General features: G+C 58.3%; 3 protein-coding genes across 3 annotated transcripts; all 3 read right to left on the reverse strand.

The window, feature by feature from the left end:
• Window positions 1-5,236: 5,236 nt before the first annotated feature.
• On the reverse strand, window positions 5,237-7,704 carry CAMK2N1 (calcium/calmodulin dependent protein kinase II inhibitor 1). Its single transcript, XM_069034824.1, has 2 exons — window positions 7,403-7,704; window positions 5,237-6,579 (listed from the first exon to the last, which is right to left on the reverse strand). Exons 1-2 carry the CDS (start codon window positions 7,560-7,562, stop codon window positions 6,509-6,511), a joined length of 231 nt encoding a protein of 76 aa, XP_068890925.1. The 5' UTR covers window positions 7,563-7,704; the 3' UTR covers window positions 5,237-6,508.
• Window positions 7,705-9,944: 2,240 nt separating this feature from the next.
• Window positions 9,945-12,938, reverse strand: MUL1 (mitochondrial E3 ubiquitin protein ligase 1). The gene is made up of 4 exons (XM_069035016.1): window positions 12,790-12,938; window positions 12,603-12,690; window positions 11,965-12,085; window positions 9,945-11,282 (listed from the first exon to the last, which is right to left on the reverse strand). The coding sequence occupies exons 1-4, from the start codon at window positions 12,907-12,909 to the stop codon at window positions 10,562-10,564; spliced, it is 1,050 nt and encodes a 349-aa protein (XP_068891117.1). The 5' UTR covers window positions 12,910-12,938; the 3' UTR covers window positions 9,945-10,561.
• Window positions 12,939-14,230: 1,292 nt separating this feature from the next.
• On the reverse strand, window positions 14,231-15,260 carry FAM43B (family with sequence similarity 43 member B). The gene has a single exon (XM_069034949.1). It carries the CDS (start codon window positions 15,258-15,260, stop codon window positions 14,370-14,372), a length of 891 nt encoding a protein of 296 aa, XP_068891050.1. The 3' UTR covers window positions 14,231-14,369.
• Between the last annotated feature and the right edge of the window lie 552 nt (window positions 15,261-15,812).

A 15,812-nucleotide genomic window follows, 5' to 3' on the forward strand; every position in this document is an offset into this window, starting at 1 on the left:
CATCTCTTGTGGTTTTCCATCCCTCTGAGGATGTTTCAGGATGCTGTGGCTTGGGAAGGGCTGGGGCTGGATTGCACCCAGGTGGGAACTGAGTCTCATCCCAGCTCCACCAGCACCCACTGCCCCCCCAGTGTGGTGTCCTGGAATGAGGCTTCACCCTGTGCTGGGCAGGGTCTCTGCTCCGTGCTGGCTTCCCCTGTCCGTGACCGATGGGAATTGGTGCTTCATGTTTAAAATGATGCTAAGCTGAGAAAATATTAATTAATTAGAGCTGGTTGGAAAATCCCAAGTGCTTCCTTGCCATGGCATCAGCAAGAACCTCCTGTGTGTGTGTGTGTTTCCCCTTCCAAAAATATATATTTAAAAAAACATTTTAAATACTTCAAAGGTTCCCAGGCCTGGCTTTTGCGGGATACTGGTGTGTCCAGCCCTTGTGGCACCATCGGGAATTCGGGGGGCTGGAAGGGGCTGCTGCAGGCTGAGCCCCACCACATGTCTCTTAGTCACCGAGTATTTATTTATATTTGAGCAGGTTTGGAGCAAAAATGGGAAACAGGAGTTGGGGGGGGGGGACACAAACAGGCTGCACCGGCTGCCCGGGCTGAGTCAGAGCTGGATCAGCCCCATCTCCACACCCGTGACTCACCGCCGGGTATTTCGGAGTGTTGTGTCACATGGCCTGTTTGGGGATTTATTTTTGTGGTTTGGTTATTTTCCTTTATTTTCTTTTATTCCCTCATCCCGGGAAGGGGCCGATGCTTCAAGCTGTGCACACAAAGCTCCAGGGACTCTGAGATGTTCCCAGCAGCCACTTTGCTCCCTTTGTCCCATGGGAAAGGGTGAGCAGGGTGGGATATCTGCAAAGGAAAGGGCTCGTGCGGGTGTCACATCTGTCTCTGCAAAAATTATATCTATAATATTGAATGTATTATATAATAACATATATATTATATAATATTATATAGCATTATATAATGTAATACTATATATATTAATAATGGAGATGCTGTAGCATGGAGGGGAGCCCAAATTCCTCTGGTTTCCTTCATATTCCTTCGTGTTCCTGGCATTGCATCACCAGCACGAATTTAACAGGGCAATTGCTATCACAGGCACATCCTGCTGAAACTCAGGGGAGGAATTGTCTTGGAAAAATCTGTGGCAGGGAATCTTCTTCCGAAGCCAGTGAGGCTGGGAACTGGGGCAGCCCTGAGGAGGCAGTGGCCATTCTCACCTGCCCTCCAAGGGTCTGAAAATACCCAAATCTGAGGGCACCACAGGCATCCCAACCTCCCAGAAAAATATAATCCCCACCCCCCGAACACTGATTATTCCTCTGGGAAGGCTTTGGCCGGGTTGCAGAGCCTGGTGCTGTTCTCAGGTTTGGGTTTTGTCTGAGCATCTGTTGCTGCATTTGGCTCCGGCTGGAACTTCTCCCGTTTTTTGGGTGAGGTGTCTCCCACTTGTTATTGTCATGCAACAGTTTGACACCTGGAGCGGTGTGTAAATGAAGATGTCTGATGTTTCCCTCTTTAAGTGGGAACGGCTGTTTAGAATATCCTAGAAAAATTTAACTCCAGGCAAAATGAAAATGAGGAGCCTGGGGAGGCAGGCAGCTCCACTCCCAGGCTCCCCGAGGCAGCAGCAGCAGGGGATTTAGGGATTTTCTTGCAGAATATTCCCAAGGTAAGGAATGCCACATCATGGGAGTGCCTTCTTGACCCCTCCATAAAATTCCTGGTGAGCCCAGGAAGGATGCTGCATGAGGGGCAGCATTTCCCTGTCCTCTGGAGATGTTTAGCTTGGGGCAGGACACTCAAAATTCCTGCTGGTGCTCAGCACAAGTCTGAGCAGCTGAGCGGCTCGACCAGATTTGGGAAGAGTGCCCCTGTTCCCTGTGGGGTCCCGGGCTGGGGATGCCCCTGGAGACACCGACAGAGCTCAGGGACAGCCCTTCTCTGTGCTGCCTTTCCCCAGTTTTGCTGCCTCTGTGGATTTCAGGTATCGTTCTCACCCGGTTTTAGATTTTTGGGTGCCAATGTGTGTCCAAATGTCCTGCCTGAGTAAATCAGCCGGGATCACAGAGCCTCAGTGGCCTCTAGTGGCTGTGGGACAAAGATCCCAGGCAAGGGGGACCCGCAGCCCCCCAAAGAAGCAACACGTGGGGTCCATCCCACCAGAAACCACTCTACCCACGGGGAGACCCAAAGGCAAAGGCAAAGCCCCCCAAAAACCTCCAAGGCCATGACAGATGGGGGAGCATCCAGCAGGATGGTGCTGCATCCCCACTCCCGCTTGGCCAGCCCCATTCCCTGGCAGGGATGGGTGGAGAGATTTTGGGCAGCCGCTGGGTTTTTCTCATTCCTGTGTTAAAAAGCAGGAAAAAAACCCCTGAGTTTTAAAGGAGGGTGAAATTGCTTTCACGTCTTTTCCCATTTTTCGTTTGTCTAAATTTTCGTATTTTCTGTCTAATGCCTCAATACAAAACACGAACCCCACGCAGTGAAAACAGTCGAGCGAATGGATCAAAAATGGTTTGATACCGTTAAAATGACCGTTTTTGTGTCTTCTCCACCAAAGGTCACTAAAGCTGCTTCCTTCTGAGTAATTGTGATTTTTCAACAAGGGAAGAGGGAAGAACTGACCCATTTTATTCCCCAAACCCATGGCATTTGGGGGCAGGATGGAGCATCCCCTCCTGCCGCTCATGCTGTCCCTCCTTGCTCCCCCCCATGATAAATAAATTACTTGAGGAGTGCTGGCCTAGTTTAACATGCCCTAGTTTTGATGGAGGAGGGGAAAAAAAAAAAGAGAATATTTATTTTGGGCAGTTGCTCCATGGGTGTCCTTTTGGGAAGAGCTTTGGGGGACTCACCCGCTCCCCCTGCTCCGCTTTGCCCTGGCTGCAACACACTGCCCTCGATTTTGGCTTTTTTATTTCTGTGAGTTATTGCCTGGGTGATGTGGCAATGAGTGGTGGGGACACTGATCCAGCCCCAAAATCGTTGTCCATTGCTCTGAGCTCCCCCCAGGACTGGTGTCATCCTGGGGGGCTCCCATAGGCTGATGCCTTAAAGCCTGTGGAAAACGAGCAGCTTTAGAGGTGAATAAAAGTACAGCCTGGTTCTGGGTGTAAGCGGTCAGGGTTGGCTTTGCTGCAGGAACAACGGTGTTAGCACCTTCTCCCAACGCCAAAATCCCTGGGAAAATGGGATTAAAGCGTGTGTTTGGGCATGGGAGTGGGATTTTGCAAGCGCTCTGGGTGTCACTGGGACCTTTGCACCTCACTTGTCCCTCCCGCTCCGCTCTCTTCCCAAGGTGCCAAGTTTCCTCCGCTAAATAAACCTGCAAATGGCTCTTTTCTATACATTTTATTTTTTCCTCCTTTTTTTTTTCCCACCCCTGCCAAAACGAGCAGCCCATATGGGCAGGGTTGGGTGGGGATTTTTGCAGTTTCCATGGGGATTTGGCTCTGGAGCTGCTGGGTGCTGGCTCCCGGGGTTTGGTTCGGTGGGGTTTTTTTTTTCCCTCTGATCCCTGTAACCGGAGCGTGGTGATGGCACCAGGCTCCTTTCCCAGCTCCGGCATCTCCCAGCCAAGGTCACCGGGGAGACCGTAGGCAGCCGCCGCCTGCGTTGGGCCATCTGTTAAATAATGTATGCAATAAACTCCTGCCCCGGGGCCAGCTTAATCCTTAAATCCTCCTTCAGAACATCATCTCCCGGCCGTGCGGGATGCCCGCCTTGGTCTCTTGGGCGCATCTTTCCCCACCATCCCTCGTGAACCCCTCTCTCCTCGGCCCTCCATCCCGCATCCTCCCGCACGCGAGCTCGCCGGGCTCTCCTGCTCCATTATTTATGTGCCGTGCATGAAAGATGCATATAAAAGAGCGGTTTATAATTTAGCAGAATCTCCTCTTCTTTCAGCCTCCCTTCCCCCTCTGGCTTTCTCTGGTTCATTGCCGGCTTCTCCCAGGCATCCAGGTGTTTTTGGGGGGCTCCCAGGGCTGTGCCTGGGGCCCATCCTCTGAGCACCCATGGACTGGGTCTGGGTTTCAGGGTGGTTTAAGCGCTCAGAGGTCTTTTGATGTATGGAAGGAAGTGGGAAATTGGGTTTGGCAGACCCACAGATCAGGTTTTTTACACTAAAAAAGGGCTTTTTGCTAAACTTAATTAACCTGGTGCTGCACCCAGCCCATGGTTTTGTGTCCAAGGAGCTCCCAGGCGCTGCCTCCTCAGCACGTGTGCGACGCTTTGCTCCTCTCTGGCTGTATCTGCTTTCCCAAAGCCCTGGGCTCACCTCCAGATGCCAGTTGGGGCAGAAAACATTAGTTTTGGGGGAAAAAAATGCCTTCTGAGGGCCATCTTGAGCTTTGGAGGTGCAGCAGATCCCACAGCATAGAAAATCCTGGGGCCAAAACTGCGTGCGCCGAGTCCAACCCACACAGCCGCGACCTCAGAGCTGAACTCGCTGGGGAAAAAATGAAAATAATTGGGGATTTTTCAAGGGAGCAATTCAGCAAAGCTCCTCATCCTACCCTGGATGTGGGAGAGCCTGTGTGGGTTAAAAATGGAGCAATAAGTAGCAAAGGTGGTGGGGAGGGGAGTGTTGTGCAGCCTTTGCGCCCCAAAAATGGGGTACCAGCTCCCTGTGCCACCCCAAATGAATCCATCTGTCCCCCAGGTCATCCTGTACAAATCCCAGCTCAGCAGCATCCTGCTTCCAGTGCAACACATGATTTTCTTCGCAATGAAATCCCACCCCTGGACCTGTTTCCCATCTGTGGTTATATTCCTACTCCCTGGGCACAAAGTGCCCTTGGGGGCAGGGGCAGAAGGGATAAGGGCCTTTTTTTAACACCAGGATTTGGGGTTTTGGGGGAAGGGAGGCAATACTGGAACGGAAATGCCCATTTTCCACAGTTTTTCCCATCAGTGAAGGGGAAGGCACCTTTTTTTCCCCGTCCCCAACAGCCACTTTCAGGACTCAGCACTGAATTTTCCCATTAAATTTGTGCCCCTGAAGCGTTTTCCCATCAAACAAAAAAGTCCCACAAATAAATATTAATGACAATTAATTATTCAGCACGAACAGGGGTCCGTGCTGGAGAGTGGTGGCGTTTTCCTTAGTTATTTTGGGATTATTTGGGTGGACAGGGAGGGATGCTCACGGCGCTGGGCCCCGGCAGCCCATGGGAAAACACGGCAGATCCGCATTTATAATTTTTTTTTTTCCGTTTTGTTTCATTTTCCTTTTTATTCGTACATTGCAGAAATAGCCCTGTGTAGTGGATAAAAGTGCAACATACACAATATTTAAGAAAAGGAGGAAAGAAAAACCTGCCTTGAGGTCTGTCAGTCAATCGCAAACAGAAACAAGAACCAAGCCCGGGCGCCAGAGGCGCTTTTTGTTCCCCCCCCCTTTTTTTTTTCCCCTTTTGTTTTTATGCACGTCATGCAAAATAGTTAAAAAGAAAGATTAGAAAAGAGAAGTCAGAGAAAACCCCACGAGAGATCGACCGAGCCCTAGAAAGAGCAGAAAGCTCCGAGTGCTGCTCGTCTCGGGGAGGGAATCGCTGCCCTCCAGCATCTCCAAGTGTTTGGCACTCTTGTGATTACATTAAATAATTTCTTTATATATATATTTTAATACAGTCTATTAAAGAGAGGAAACTGCCACAATATAAGAAAAAAAAAACCAAGATCACCCACACTACAGACTGCATGGTAGTTAGAAAAGCTGAGCGTCCCCCCACCCCCCGTACATATAAAATCTGTCCCTTTGCTCACAGCAACCAAGAAGTACAAGCTTTAAAAAATAAACCAGCAATTCTTCCTTCAGGCCTTTCCTTTATAAAAGTTTTGGTTTTCCCCCTCGAGAACCCTAAAACGTGACTAAAATTAAATATATATATATATATCTATTTTATATAATTTCCCAACATCCAAAGACATCAACATAAAAAAAAAAGAAACTCATACGGAAGGGGATAGCGTGGTACATCCAAGTGCACGGATTCATTTTTGCAAGATTAAATAATGTAAACAAGGTGCCCGCTGGGAACAGCCCTGGCCGGGGGCTGTTCCCCCCCGCCCCCATTTCCCGCTGCCCCCTTTCCTCTTACCCCCCGATCTAGCGCGGCACAAGGTTCATCAGCCCGAGAAAAGCGATCCCGAGTAATTCAGAGCCGCGGCGTGACTCCTCCGTCCATCCCTCGGGGTGGGGGTTTTGAAGCAGGTGACCATTTTCCCGATTATATATATAGATATTTTAATTTATTATAATTTTTTAATTCATGGCTGGGCTCTGGCTCGCTCGCCGCCCTCCCCTCCGCGCGTCTCCGGAGGGCAGGACGTGCCGCGGTGCCGTGGGACTGCGGGCGGGCGCGGACGGCGTTCCCGGCGCTCGGGCGGTCGCTGCGGTCTTGGGGGGTTATTTTTTGCCGATCACCTGTGCCATTGTAAACCGACCCCACCCCGGGCTTCAGCCCAGCGTCCCCAGGGAGGCTTTAAACACCGGGAGGGGCCTTTTCGGAGAGGTTTTGCAGCACATCATCAATTCTATCATCTTCAATAACCACTAGAAAGCAGAAAGAAACAGAAGCGCGGTGAATTTCCTGCCGCCGTGCTCCCCTCGCCCAAGGTCACCCTGGGGGAGGTTGGAGGGGTCCCACATGCCCGGTGTGGCTGCTGGCAAAGCTACGCCCCGCAGGGTACCTGGTGCACCGTGTCCCGTCCCCAGGGAGGGTCCCCAGCATCGCGCGCCCGGGGCTGGTGCCCTGGCCCTGGGGAAACCTGGCAAAGGGCACGTCCCCAGGGAAGGTCCCCTCACCTCTGTGCCCCGCAGATGGTCCCCAGGGAACGATGCCCCGTCCCTGGGGAAGGTCGCTGCTGCCCTATACCCGGTGAAGTGCCCAAGGCACAATGTCCTGTCCCCAGGGAAGGTCCCGGCTACCCGATACCCTGGTGACAGTCCTTGGGACGTGATGCCTGACATCCTGCAGGGAGTCTGGTGCATCGTGCCCCGTCCCCGGGGATGCTTCCCGGTGCCCTGCACCCCCGAAAGGCGCTTGATGCCCCATCCCTGGGGAAGATCCAAGGAGCACGGTGCCGAACGCCCCTCAGGGAGCCCGGTGCTCCATACCCTGTCCTTGGGGACGGTCCCCAGTGCCCCGCATTCCTGGAGAAGGTCCTCAGGACGAGATGCCCGACATCCCTCAGGGAGCCCGGCCACCGTGCCCCGTCCCTGGGGACGGTTCCCGGTGTCCTGCATCCCCGGGGAAGGTCCCCGGTACACGATGCCCAACACCCCGCGGGATACCCGCTGCATCCCGCCCCATCCCTGGGGCCGTGCCCCGCATCCCGGGCAGCTCCCGGTGCGCCCCGCTCCCTCCGGCACCCACCTCTCTTGCTGCGGCCGATCTGCCCCAGCTTGGGCGGCCGCTTGCCCTGCCCGCCGGCCAGGAGCCCGTCGCCGCCGCGGAGGCGAACGGGGAAGGGGAGCTGCCCCACGGCCGCGTCCCCCGCCAGCTGCCCCTCGCCGTAGGGCGGCCCCTCCGACATGGGGGCGGCGGGGGGGGACCCGCCGCCGCCGCCGCCCCCCGACAGCCTCCCGGGGCGCGGGGCCCGCGGGCCCGGGGCAGCGGCGCAGCGGGCGCGGGGCAGCCGCCCCGTCACATCCCGGCCCGGCCGGCGCTGCTCGCGGCTCCGCGGCTGCGGCGGCGGCTCCGGCGGCGGCGGCGATAGAGGAGCGGGAGGCGGGACCGGGCGGGGCGGGGCGGGACCGGCTCGGCCCCCGGCACCGGCGGCGGCACCGCCCCGGCGGGCTGATCCCGCACCCCGGGGATCCCCGGGACTGCCCCGCCGCCTGCCCCGCAGCGTCCCCGGGGAGCGCGGAGCATCCTCAAGGAGCTCGGACCTGCCCCGCAAGCTCCCCGCGGAGCACGGAGCTGTCCCGGAGCATCCTCGGGGTGTCCCACAGCATCCCTGGAGATCCCAGAACTGCCTAAGACGCCCTGTGGAGCCCGGAGCTGCCCCACTTCGTCCTCAGGATGCCCCAGCCTGCCCCTCCGCGTCCCTGGGGAGTCCGGAGCTGCCCTACAAGAACCCTCTGAGAGCTTAGGTGGCCCCACAGCACTTCTAGGGAGCCCAGAGCTGCCCCACAGCCACATCTGAGGAGCCTAGACTGCCCCACAGACACGTGTAGGGAGTGCAGAGTGAGCCCCCCCAGCCACTCCTGGGAAGTCTGGAACCAACCCCTCCACACCCCTGGGGAGGCCAGCTCTGTTCCCAGGAATACTGGACACAGCCCCACATGTGCCCGACAGAGCCCAGCAGAAATGAGCCATCTCGGGGCCTCTGGCACTTTTGGGGGCTGCAACATGGACGGACAGTCTGGGTGTGCTTGGCTGTGGGACCCCGGGACCTGTCCCTGCACAAGCCTTTCCTGGGGCACTGCAGGAAGACTTGTGGGTCACTGTGAGCTTTCCATGGGGTTTTCCATGCAGGGCTGTGAACAGCAGCGTGGGTCATTGGGGTTATTGCCTGGCAAAGTGAGTGATGGGAAGGCTGGGGATAACATTTTGGGACAGACCACAGCTATGCTGGGGGCGCTCAGGCATCCGCGGTGCACCTCCTGCAAAGCGGAGGGGGGGACAGTAGCAACGGCAGCAAAGAAGCTGTGCAAGGCTGAGTTACAGGAGTCCTCTGGAATCCGGAGTCTGGCTCATTTTGGGGCCGAGCAGGATGGGGGCACAGGAAGAACAGGGCTGGGCTGCGCTGTCCCGAGGCTGCTCCCGTCTCCAAACCCCTTGTTTGCTGAAATCCTCAGCCCCCAGAGCTGCACAAGCCCCTCTCCCCTGCACCCCCGCCCGCCCCCGAGCTGTCAGCTCCTTACATAAGGTTGCGGCTACGCCCAAGATATCACAGGGAGAGCTTGGAAACAGGAGGCGAAGGGTAATGGGGAAGCACAGCCCCTCCAAAGTGTATTTTTAGGCTTCACCTGATGCTCCATTCCTGGGCAAAATGCTGAGGTTCGAGGCTGTGTCCTGCACTGGTCTGAAGGGGATTGACCTCCCCGCTGTCCCCAGTGAGAGGATGAGGCTTTTTGGGGTGGTTGGTGCCCTGGAGAGGAGGGGCATCTCTTCCAGCAGGTGGGATTCTGTTGTTTCAATCTGTGTATTTTCGAGCTGCAGTGTGGCTTTTTGAGCTGTGTTCTGGCTGCTCCCTCTGGGATTCTGTTCCGCAGGCTGCCTCGCCCTGCAGGCAGCCACCGCCATCTACAGCTGGCGGGATGCGGCCCTTTCCCGGCACTGGGACAACCAGGGACTTGCTCCTCCTCAAAACCCAGCTGTGGATTTGTGCCTCAGCCAGAATGGCCTTCGGACGCTGCCCAGCCGCTCTGGTTAATGTTTAATGAGGAAACAACCCATCATCTTCTCTGCTGAATTCAGGGTTTTTTAAATGCCAGTCGATGGGAATGTTTCTTTTCAAACATGCCTGGGGGATGTGAACAGCTCTGCCTGCCCGCAGGCACCGGATGGAGCAGGGGTCTCTCCCCGCTGCCCAGGGGCTGCCTCAGTCCGGGGCTTTTCACCTGTTCCTACTTGAGGCTCCCTCAGCCCCCAGAAATGTTTCTCTAATTGTCCTCCCTAGCAAATGTTAATTGCAGCAGCGCTTTGGGTCAATTTACCCTCTTGGGTGCATATGGAATTTATGGCAAAATGGCGGTGTCAGGGAAGGGAATTCTCCTTTTTTGTGTCAGTTTGGGGGTTTGGCACCATCTGTGTCATGAGGGGACAGCACTGACTGTCATGTCCGGTGCAGGGGGGACAGGATCCCCCCCCTCAGCCAACCTCCATCACAGCTCGGGGTGATCTGGGCTCGCCGTGTCCACCTCAGGGAGCACAAACCTCGTCACTCCCATGGAATAATCCGACACAGACACACTTTTCATCCTATTTTATTACTTCATACCCTCTTTTCTATCCCAAGCCAAGCCAAGCCCAGCCATCAGCCACAGCATTCTCACATCCCCATCCTCACATCCTGGTGTGACAAACCCATTTCGGGAGGGATCACAGAATTACCTGTGTTCCCACCCCCCAGTACGAGCTCTCTGACAGCCCCTCCTGCTCTGCTGGGCCTTGCAGCCCGCTGGCAGCACCACAGGAATTCTGCAGCCTCTGAGAACCTTTAATACATTTTATTTTTGTTTTCCCCATGTTTTTATCAGCTGGGTAAGGGTCTGCAGGCTCTGTAACCATGACACAAACCCTGGGAGTCCAAACCTTAACAGAAGAGCTTCAAGCTGCATCTCCCCCTGAGCACCTCACCCTTTGAAAGGAGTCATCTCTCTCAAGAACACCTGCAGAGCACAGCGTGAGCCCTGATCAGCTGCACAGTCACCTTTTCAGACTCAGTTCTGCCCCCCCGCTGAAGCACCTGCTCCCTCAAGCTCCCTCCCCTTCCCCAAAATCCATCACCCAAGCAGCGAGGCAACAAAACCCCTTTGCCAGTGGCAGCTTTAAATCCAAAATCTCCCCCCCGAGAATCACAAAAAATTAACTGTTGTACAAGGGAACCACCCTGGTGATGCCCTGCCTGCAGATCGGGCACTTTTTGGGCTCGGGAAGAGCCTGGTAGCACTTGTGGCAGGAGCAGACGTGGCCACACTCCAGGAAAACGCAGGATTTGGTGCTGCTCAAGCAGACCACGCAGGCGTTTTTGAGGGTCTCACCGCCCTCGGCGTTCGTCAGGCGCTCCTGGGCCTGCCGGAATTCCTCCTGCATCTGCCTGAGGTGCTGCTTCTCCCGGTGGTGCCGGTACTGCTTCCGCAGGAGGAAGAAGAGGACAGCGCAGGTGGCAAAGCCAAAAACGACGGTCAGGATTTTCCAAAACCGGACGCTGGACTCTTGTTTCTGCAGCAAGGACTCGAAATCCAGGGCGCTCAGGTAGTAGGGCATGCCCTGCTTCGGGGGCTGCAGCTTGATGGTGGCGTTGTCCAGGACCAGCTCTCCCACCCCGGTCAGGGCCGTGCCCACCTTCAGCATCTGCTCCGTCTCCTGGATTCCCTTGGGACGCTCCCCGCTGATGTAGTGGCCGATGACGTCCGTGAAGGACTGGACAGAGGGGTGGAACTTCTCGTACACCGTCTCCAGGCTGAGCTCGGCGGCGTCCAGAGGCTTCATCACGCGCACGGTGACGCCGGCGCCGCCCTCGGCGGGGACCAGGTCGAAGGGGGTGGTGTTGGTTCTCTGGTGGATGACCTTCTCATAGTCGTTCCTGGGGAGGGAAAAGGGGGGCAACACAGCCTGGGATGATCTGCTGGTTTTGGGGACTGCCAGATGGGATGTGCCCCAAGCGGAGTTTCTTTGATGGGGTTCTCTGGAGAACAACACCTTTTCCCTCATGGCACTGTCCAGGTGTGCACAAGGCCACTCCACCCTCACCTCAGTGCTCCACAAGTAGTGGGGGCTTCCTTCATGCCCACCTAACTCCTCCTCACCTGTCTGTGGCATTCCCAGCTGTCACAAATCACCCCGTGAAGAGAAGCACCATGTGTCACACATCCCAATTTGATAAGTGTTATCAAATCCTTATCAAAGAGCATCGCTGGGCTCTGTTTCAGCAGCTCTGGGACCCTCCTTGGGTCCCCTGGGTGTGGGAATCACCCAAATCCAATTCTGTTCTAAAACCAGGTTTTTTTTTTGGAAATGCCATCCTCAGGCCACCTCTGTAACAAGGTGGGGCTGATCTGCCTGTGTTGGGTTACTCGACATGCTCTTCCCCTCCAGCCCCTCTGTGAACTCTAAAAGCCCTAAAACACGCCCCATTTTGGCAGCTGTTGCCGTGGGGGCTACTTTGGGATCCAGCTCTGAGGCACTTGGTCACTCTGGCCATGCCTGAGGCCATTTCAGGGTGTCCCACCCCCCGAGGGCACCCCAGGTGGGCACCAGGCACGTACCAGAGGTGGGTGGTTCTGTTCCACACCATCTTGTGCTCCTGCAGCGTCAACCTCTGAACCACCCCCTTGCAGTTCTCCACAAACTGACTGCTCAGGGTCTCCTTCACCGACCGCACCACACCTGGAACGGAGATCCAAGGGGCTGCTGAGGTGCTCGTCAAACAAACCTTGGACAAGGGCCCGGAGTGACAGGACAAGGGGCAATGGCTTCATACTGACAGGTGTCGATGGGATACTGGGAAGAAATCCTTCCCTGTGAGAGTGGGCAGGCCCTGGCACAGGGTGCCCAGAGCAGCTGTGGCTGCCCCTGGATCCCTGGCAGTGTCCAAGGCCAGGCTGGACAGGGCTCAGAGCAACCTGGGACAGTGGAAGGTGTCCCTGTCCGTGGCAGGGGGTGAAACAGGATGAGCTTTAAGGTCTTTTTCAACCAAAACCATTCTGAAATTCTAAGACGGGGGGCAAAAGCCTGAGAGCCCGTGTTTTCTGCTGTCAGGAGTCTGTGGCTGCTTGGCGGGGGGGATATGACCTGACGGGCACAGAAGGAGGAGCTGGCGATGGAACCCCGCGGTGAGGAGCAGCTGGGGGGGAGATGTGCCCCCGACCCCCGTTTGAAGCATCGCTGCGGGCCCTGACCCTACCTTCTATGACCGCATAGGGCACGCAGCGTCCGGGCGCCTCCAGCAGCACGGCCCGCAGGTCCCCGTCCAACCGGACCTTTCTGGCGCCCTGTGGGGAACAAACAGAGGCCGCGACTCAGCAGGCGCGACCAGGCCGTGGCCCGGGGGCCGGGCCCGTGCACTCCCCCATCGCACCCCTCGCACCCACCTCGAGCCCGCGGGCCACGCGGGCCTTCTGCCGGTAGACGGAGTAGAGCAGGGCGGTGATGGCGGTGCTGGCGGCCAAGAGCACGGCCTGTGCGGCCGAGGGCCGCCCGCCGCCCTCCATGGCCGCCGGGCCCGCCGTTGCCACGGCAACCTCCCACCGCGCCGGCGCGAGGTGATGACGTCACGAGCAGCGCTCTGGCGGCGGCGGAGCCGCCATCGAGATGCGGGTCCGCCAAGGCCGGGCGGGGGGCGCGGGGACCCCCCCAAATCCTTGTTGGGGTGCGGGGGGAGCACAAAATACCCCCTCACAAGGGTTACGGGTCAGGGGAGGCAGGTCAGATCACAGCCTTACGGAGCTTTAGGGGGATAAACCCCATCCCTGGGAGTTGGGGGGCAGGACAGGTCGCAGCCCCCTCACCTCTTACCTCCACCTCCACCCTGGGGTCCTTGGGGAGGACATCAAACTCCAGCCTCGCCAGTATCTCAGGCGGGATTAGCCCAAGGGCCAGCCATCCCTTAGGATCTTGGCAGCTGGCCCCAAATCCTAATGCCCCCAGGTGCGGGGAGGAGCATTCCCCGTGCCACCCCCCACCCTCCCCCCCCGCTTTGGGGGTGGGGGGCCAACCCAAATTTCACCCCCCTGCTAAGTCTGGGGGCGCAGTGGTCAGATCAAAGCCTGCTCCGCCGCGCCTGGGAGGGGATGTCTTCCCAAATCCCAGCCCTATAGCACCTTGGGGAGGGTGCTTGGGGAGGTTTTAACCCCTCACTGGGCTGTGGGGCAGCAGCACCACGTGGCCCCCCCACTGCGAGGGCTCAGTCTCAGGACGCAGCCCCCAGCCCCACTTTGCAGGTTCCTTCTCCCCCACCCCACACAGAGCCATGGCAGAGTGGCAGGACCCTGCTGGGGGGGACACAAGACCCCCCACCCCCACCACCCCATCTCCTTACCATTGCTTATTCTGGGAAAGCAGCAAAAGGGGAAGAAAAAAATAGCATTTTTTCATAAATTATTGATCTTCAGGCCCTTGGTGCTAATTTTGGGGTGGGGTGGGGGGTGCAGGCAAGTTCTGCTCTCCAGTGGGGTCCAAGGGGCCGAAACCCCGTCACAGCTCCCCCGACGTGGGTGGCACAGCCGCCCCCCCAGCTCTATATCTAAAAAATCAAGTTGCCATGACTACGCCGAGCAGCTCTCCCCAGCCCTCGGTGCCGCAGGAAAGCACCGTGGACCCCGCAGCCCCCCCCTCCTTGGCTCGCCTTTCAGGGGAGTATATACCCCCCAAACTGCCTCGGTGCCGAGCTCAGCGCTGTCGTCCGCCGGGGTCCGGGCGAGACACAGGCGCCGTCACACCGCAGAAAACACACATGAATTTTATTATTATGGCCGCTGCGGAGGAGGCACGAGAGCAGGTTCATGTGCGGGGCCGGGGGGAGGGGGTCCCTGGGGTGCAAGCCCACCCCTACCATGGGTCTTCCTGCAAACGGAGCGGGTGTCTTGTCCAGACTGATCCTCGAGGAGGGTCCAGCACCGGCCTGGGGCGCAGGGAGGGCACCTGATGCCCGGAACGCGGTGACCGCCGGCGCTCAGCACACGGCGGGCCGGGGCCCGCGCAGGCTGCAGCCCCTCATGTCGCTGGCCAGCCGCAGCACGGCCGCTCGCTCAGGGTCCCCCAGGGGCGTCCCGGTGCCGAAGGCCTCCTCCTCCTCCTCCTCCAGGATGGAGCTGAGCCGAGGGGCGCAGCGGGCCCGCTCAGCCGGCGGGCGGTAGGGACACTTGGCGTTGAGCAGCCTGCGGAGGGGCACCAAGGGCACGATGGCATCGCCCAGGAGCTGCTGCTGGACGTGGCGGAAATCGCTCTGTCTCTTGAGGCGCTTGAACTCGTTGAAGGCGGAGGCCGAGGTCTGGTAGAGGAGCAGCGCCATGGCGCGCGCCTTGTCGGCCTTGGAGACCAGCACGGCGTGGCAGCGCAGCACCACCGCCTTGTTCTTCACCTGGTGCCGGTACACCCAGGCGAACACCTTGGGGTGCCGGCGGTCGGCGGCGCAGTAGGTGATGCGGTGCAGCAGGTACGCGTGGCCCGGCCGGCGGGCCCCCTTTTCGCAAGGCGTCATGCGGATGCCATGGGGGCCCAGCGTCAGCTTCATCTTGGCCCCGCCGGCGCCCGCCTCGCTCTTGGCCCAGATCTTGCCCACCGCCTCCTCGGTGCAGCCCTCGCCCTTGGCGTGCAGGGTGACGGCATTGCCCAGGTACCGCACCGTGTACGTCGGGTCCTCCTTGTTCAGCTCCACTTTCTGGCGCTTCCCGCGGAAGACGCTGCCCAGGCGCTCCAGCGGGCACTCGGGCAGCAGGTCCGGGCAGGAGCGGAGGAAGCCGGCCAGCAGCGCCGCGTAGCTCAACCCCGGCCCCAGGCTCTTGCCTTTGCACTTACGTTCATTTTCCACCAGCACGAACTTGCTCCGGCGCCAGGGCAGCATCTCGGCTCCGCTCCGCTAATCCCGGCCTCGCTCGCAAGCAGCGGGACCCACCCCCCCCCAAGCCCCGAAGCCGGTTTGGGGGGTGTCCCCGCGCCCCCCCGCGCAGGGGGTGAAGCCCCTACCCCGGCAGCGGGAGGCGGCCGCCGTATCCGATCCGGCTGCCCACGGAGGATGCGGAGCCGAGGAGCCGCCGCGTTCCGGGTGCCGCCTGCGCCTGATGCTGCGGGAGCGACGGCGGCGGCTGCGGGGACGCGGCTCTCCGTGGGCTGCTCCACCTCCCCGAGCACGCGGGGAGCCGCCGGTGAACGGCCCCCGCCAGCTCCGTGCGCGCTCGCTCCGTGCTCCGGCAGGGATTGCAAGCCGGGGGGGGAATTAAGCCCCCCACCCCCCTGCAGCAGCCAGACCTCCAGCGCCAAAACCCACCGGCGTGAGGGGAAATTCCCTGATTTCCCACCTGCGAGGGATGATTTTTGGGAGGGTCAGATGATGGCTTCTGACACTACAACGACAAAAAGGTGGGTTTTTTTTTCCACAAATCAGTGCATTGCACAA

Source organism: Aphelocoma coerulescens, chromosome 21 (assembly GCF_041296385.1).
Source record: "Aphelocoma coerulescens isolate FSJ_1873_10779 chromosome 21, UR_Acoe_1.0, whole genome shotgun sequence".
Lineage (NCBI taxonomy): Eukaryota > Metazoa > Chordata > Aves > Passeriformes > Corvidae > Aphelocoma > Aphelocoma coerulescens.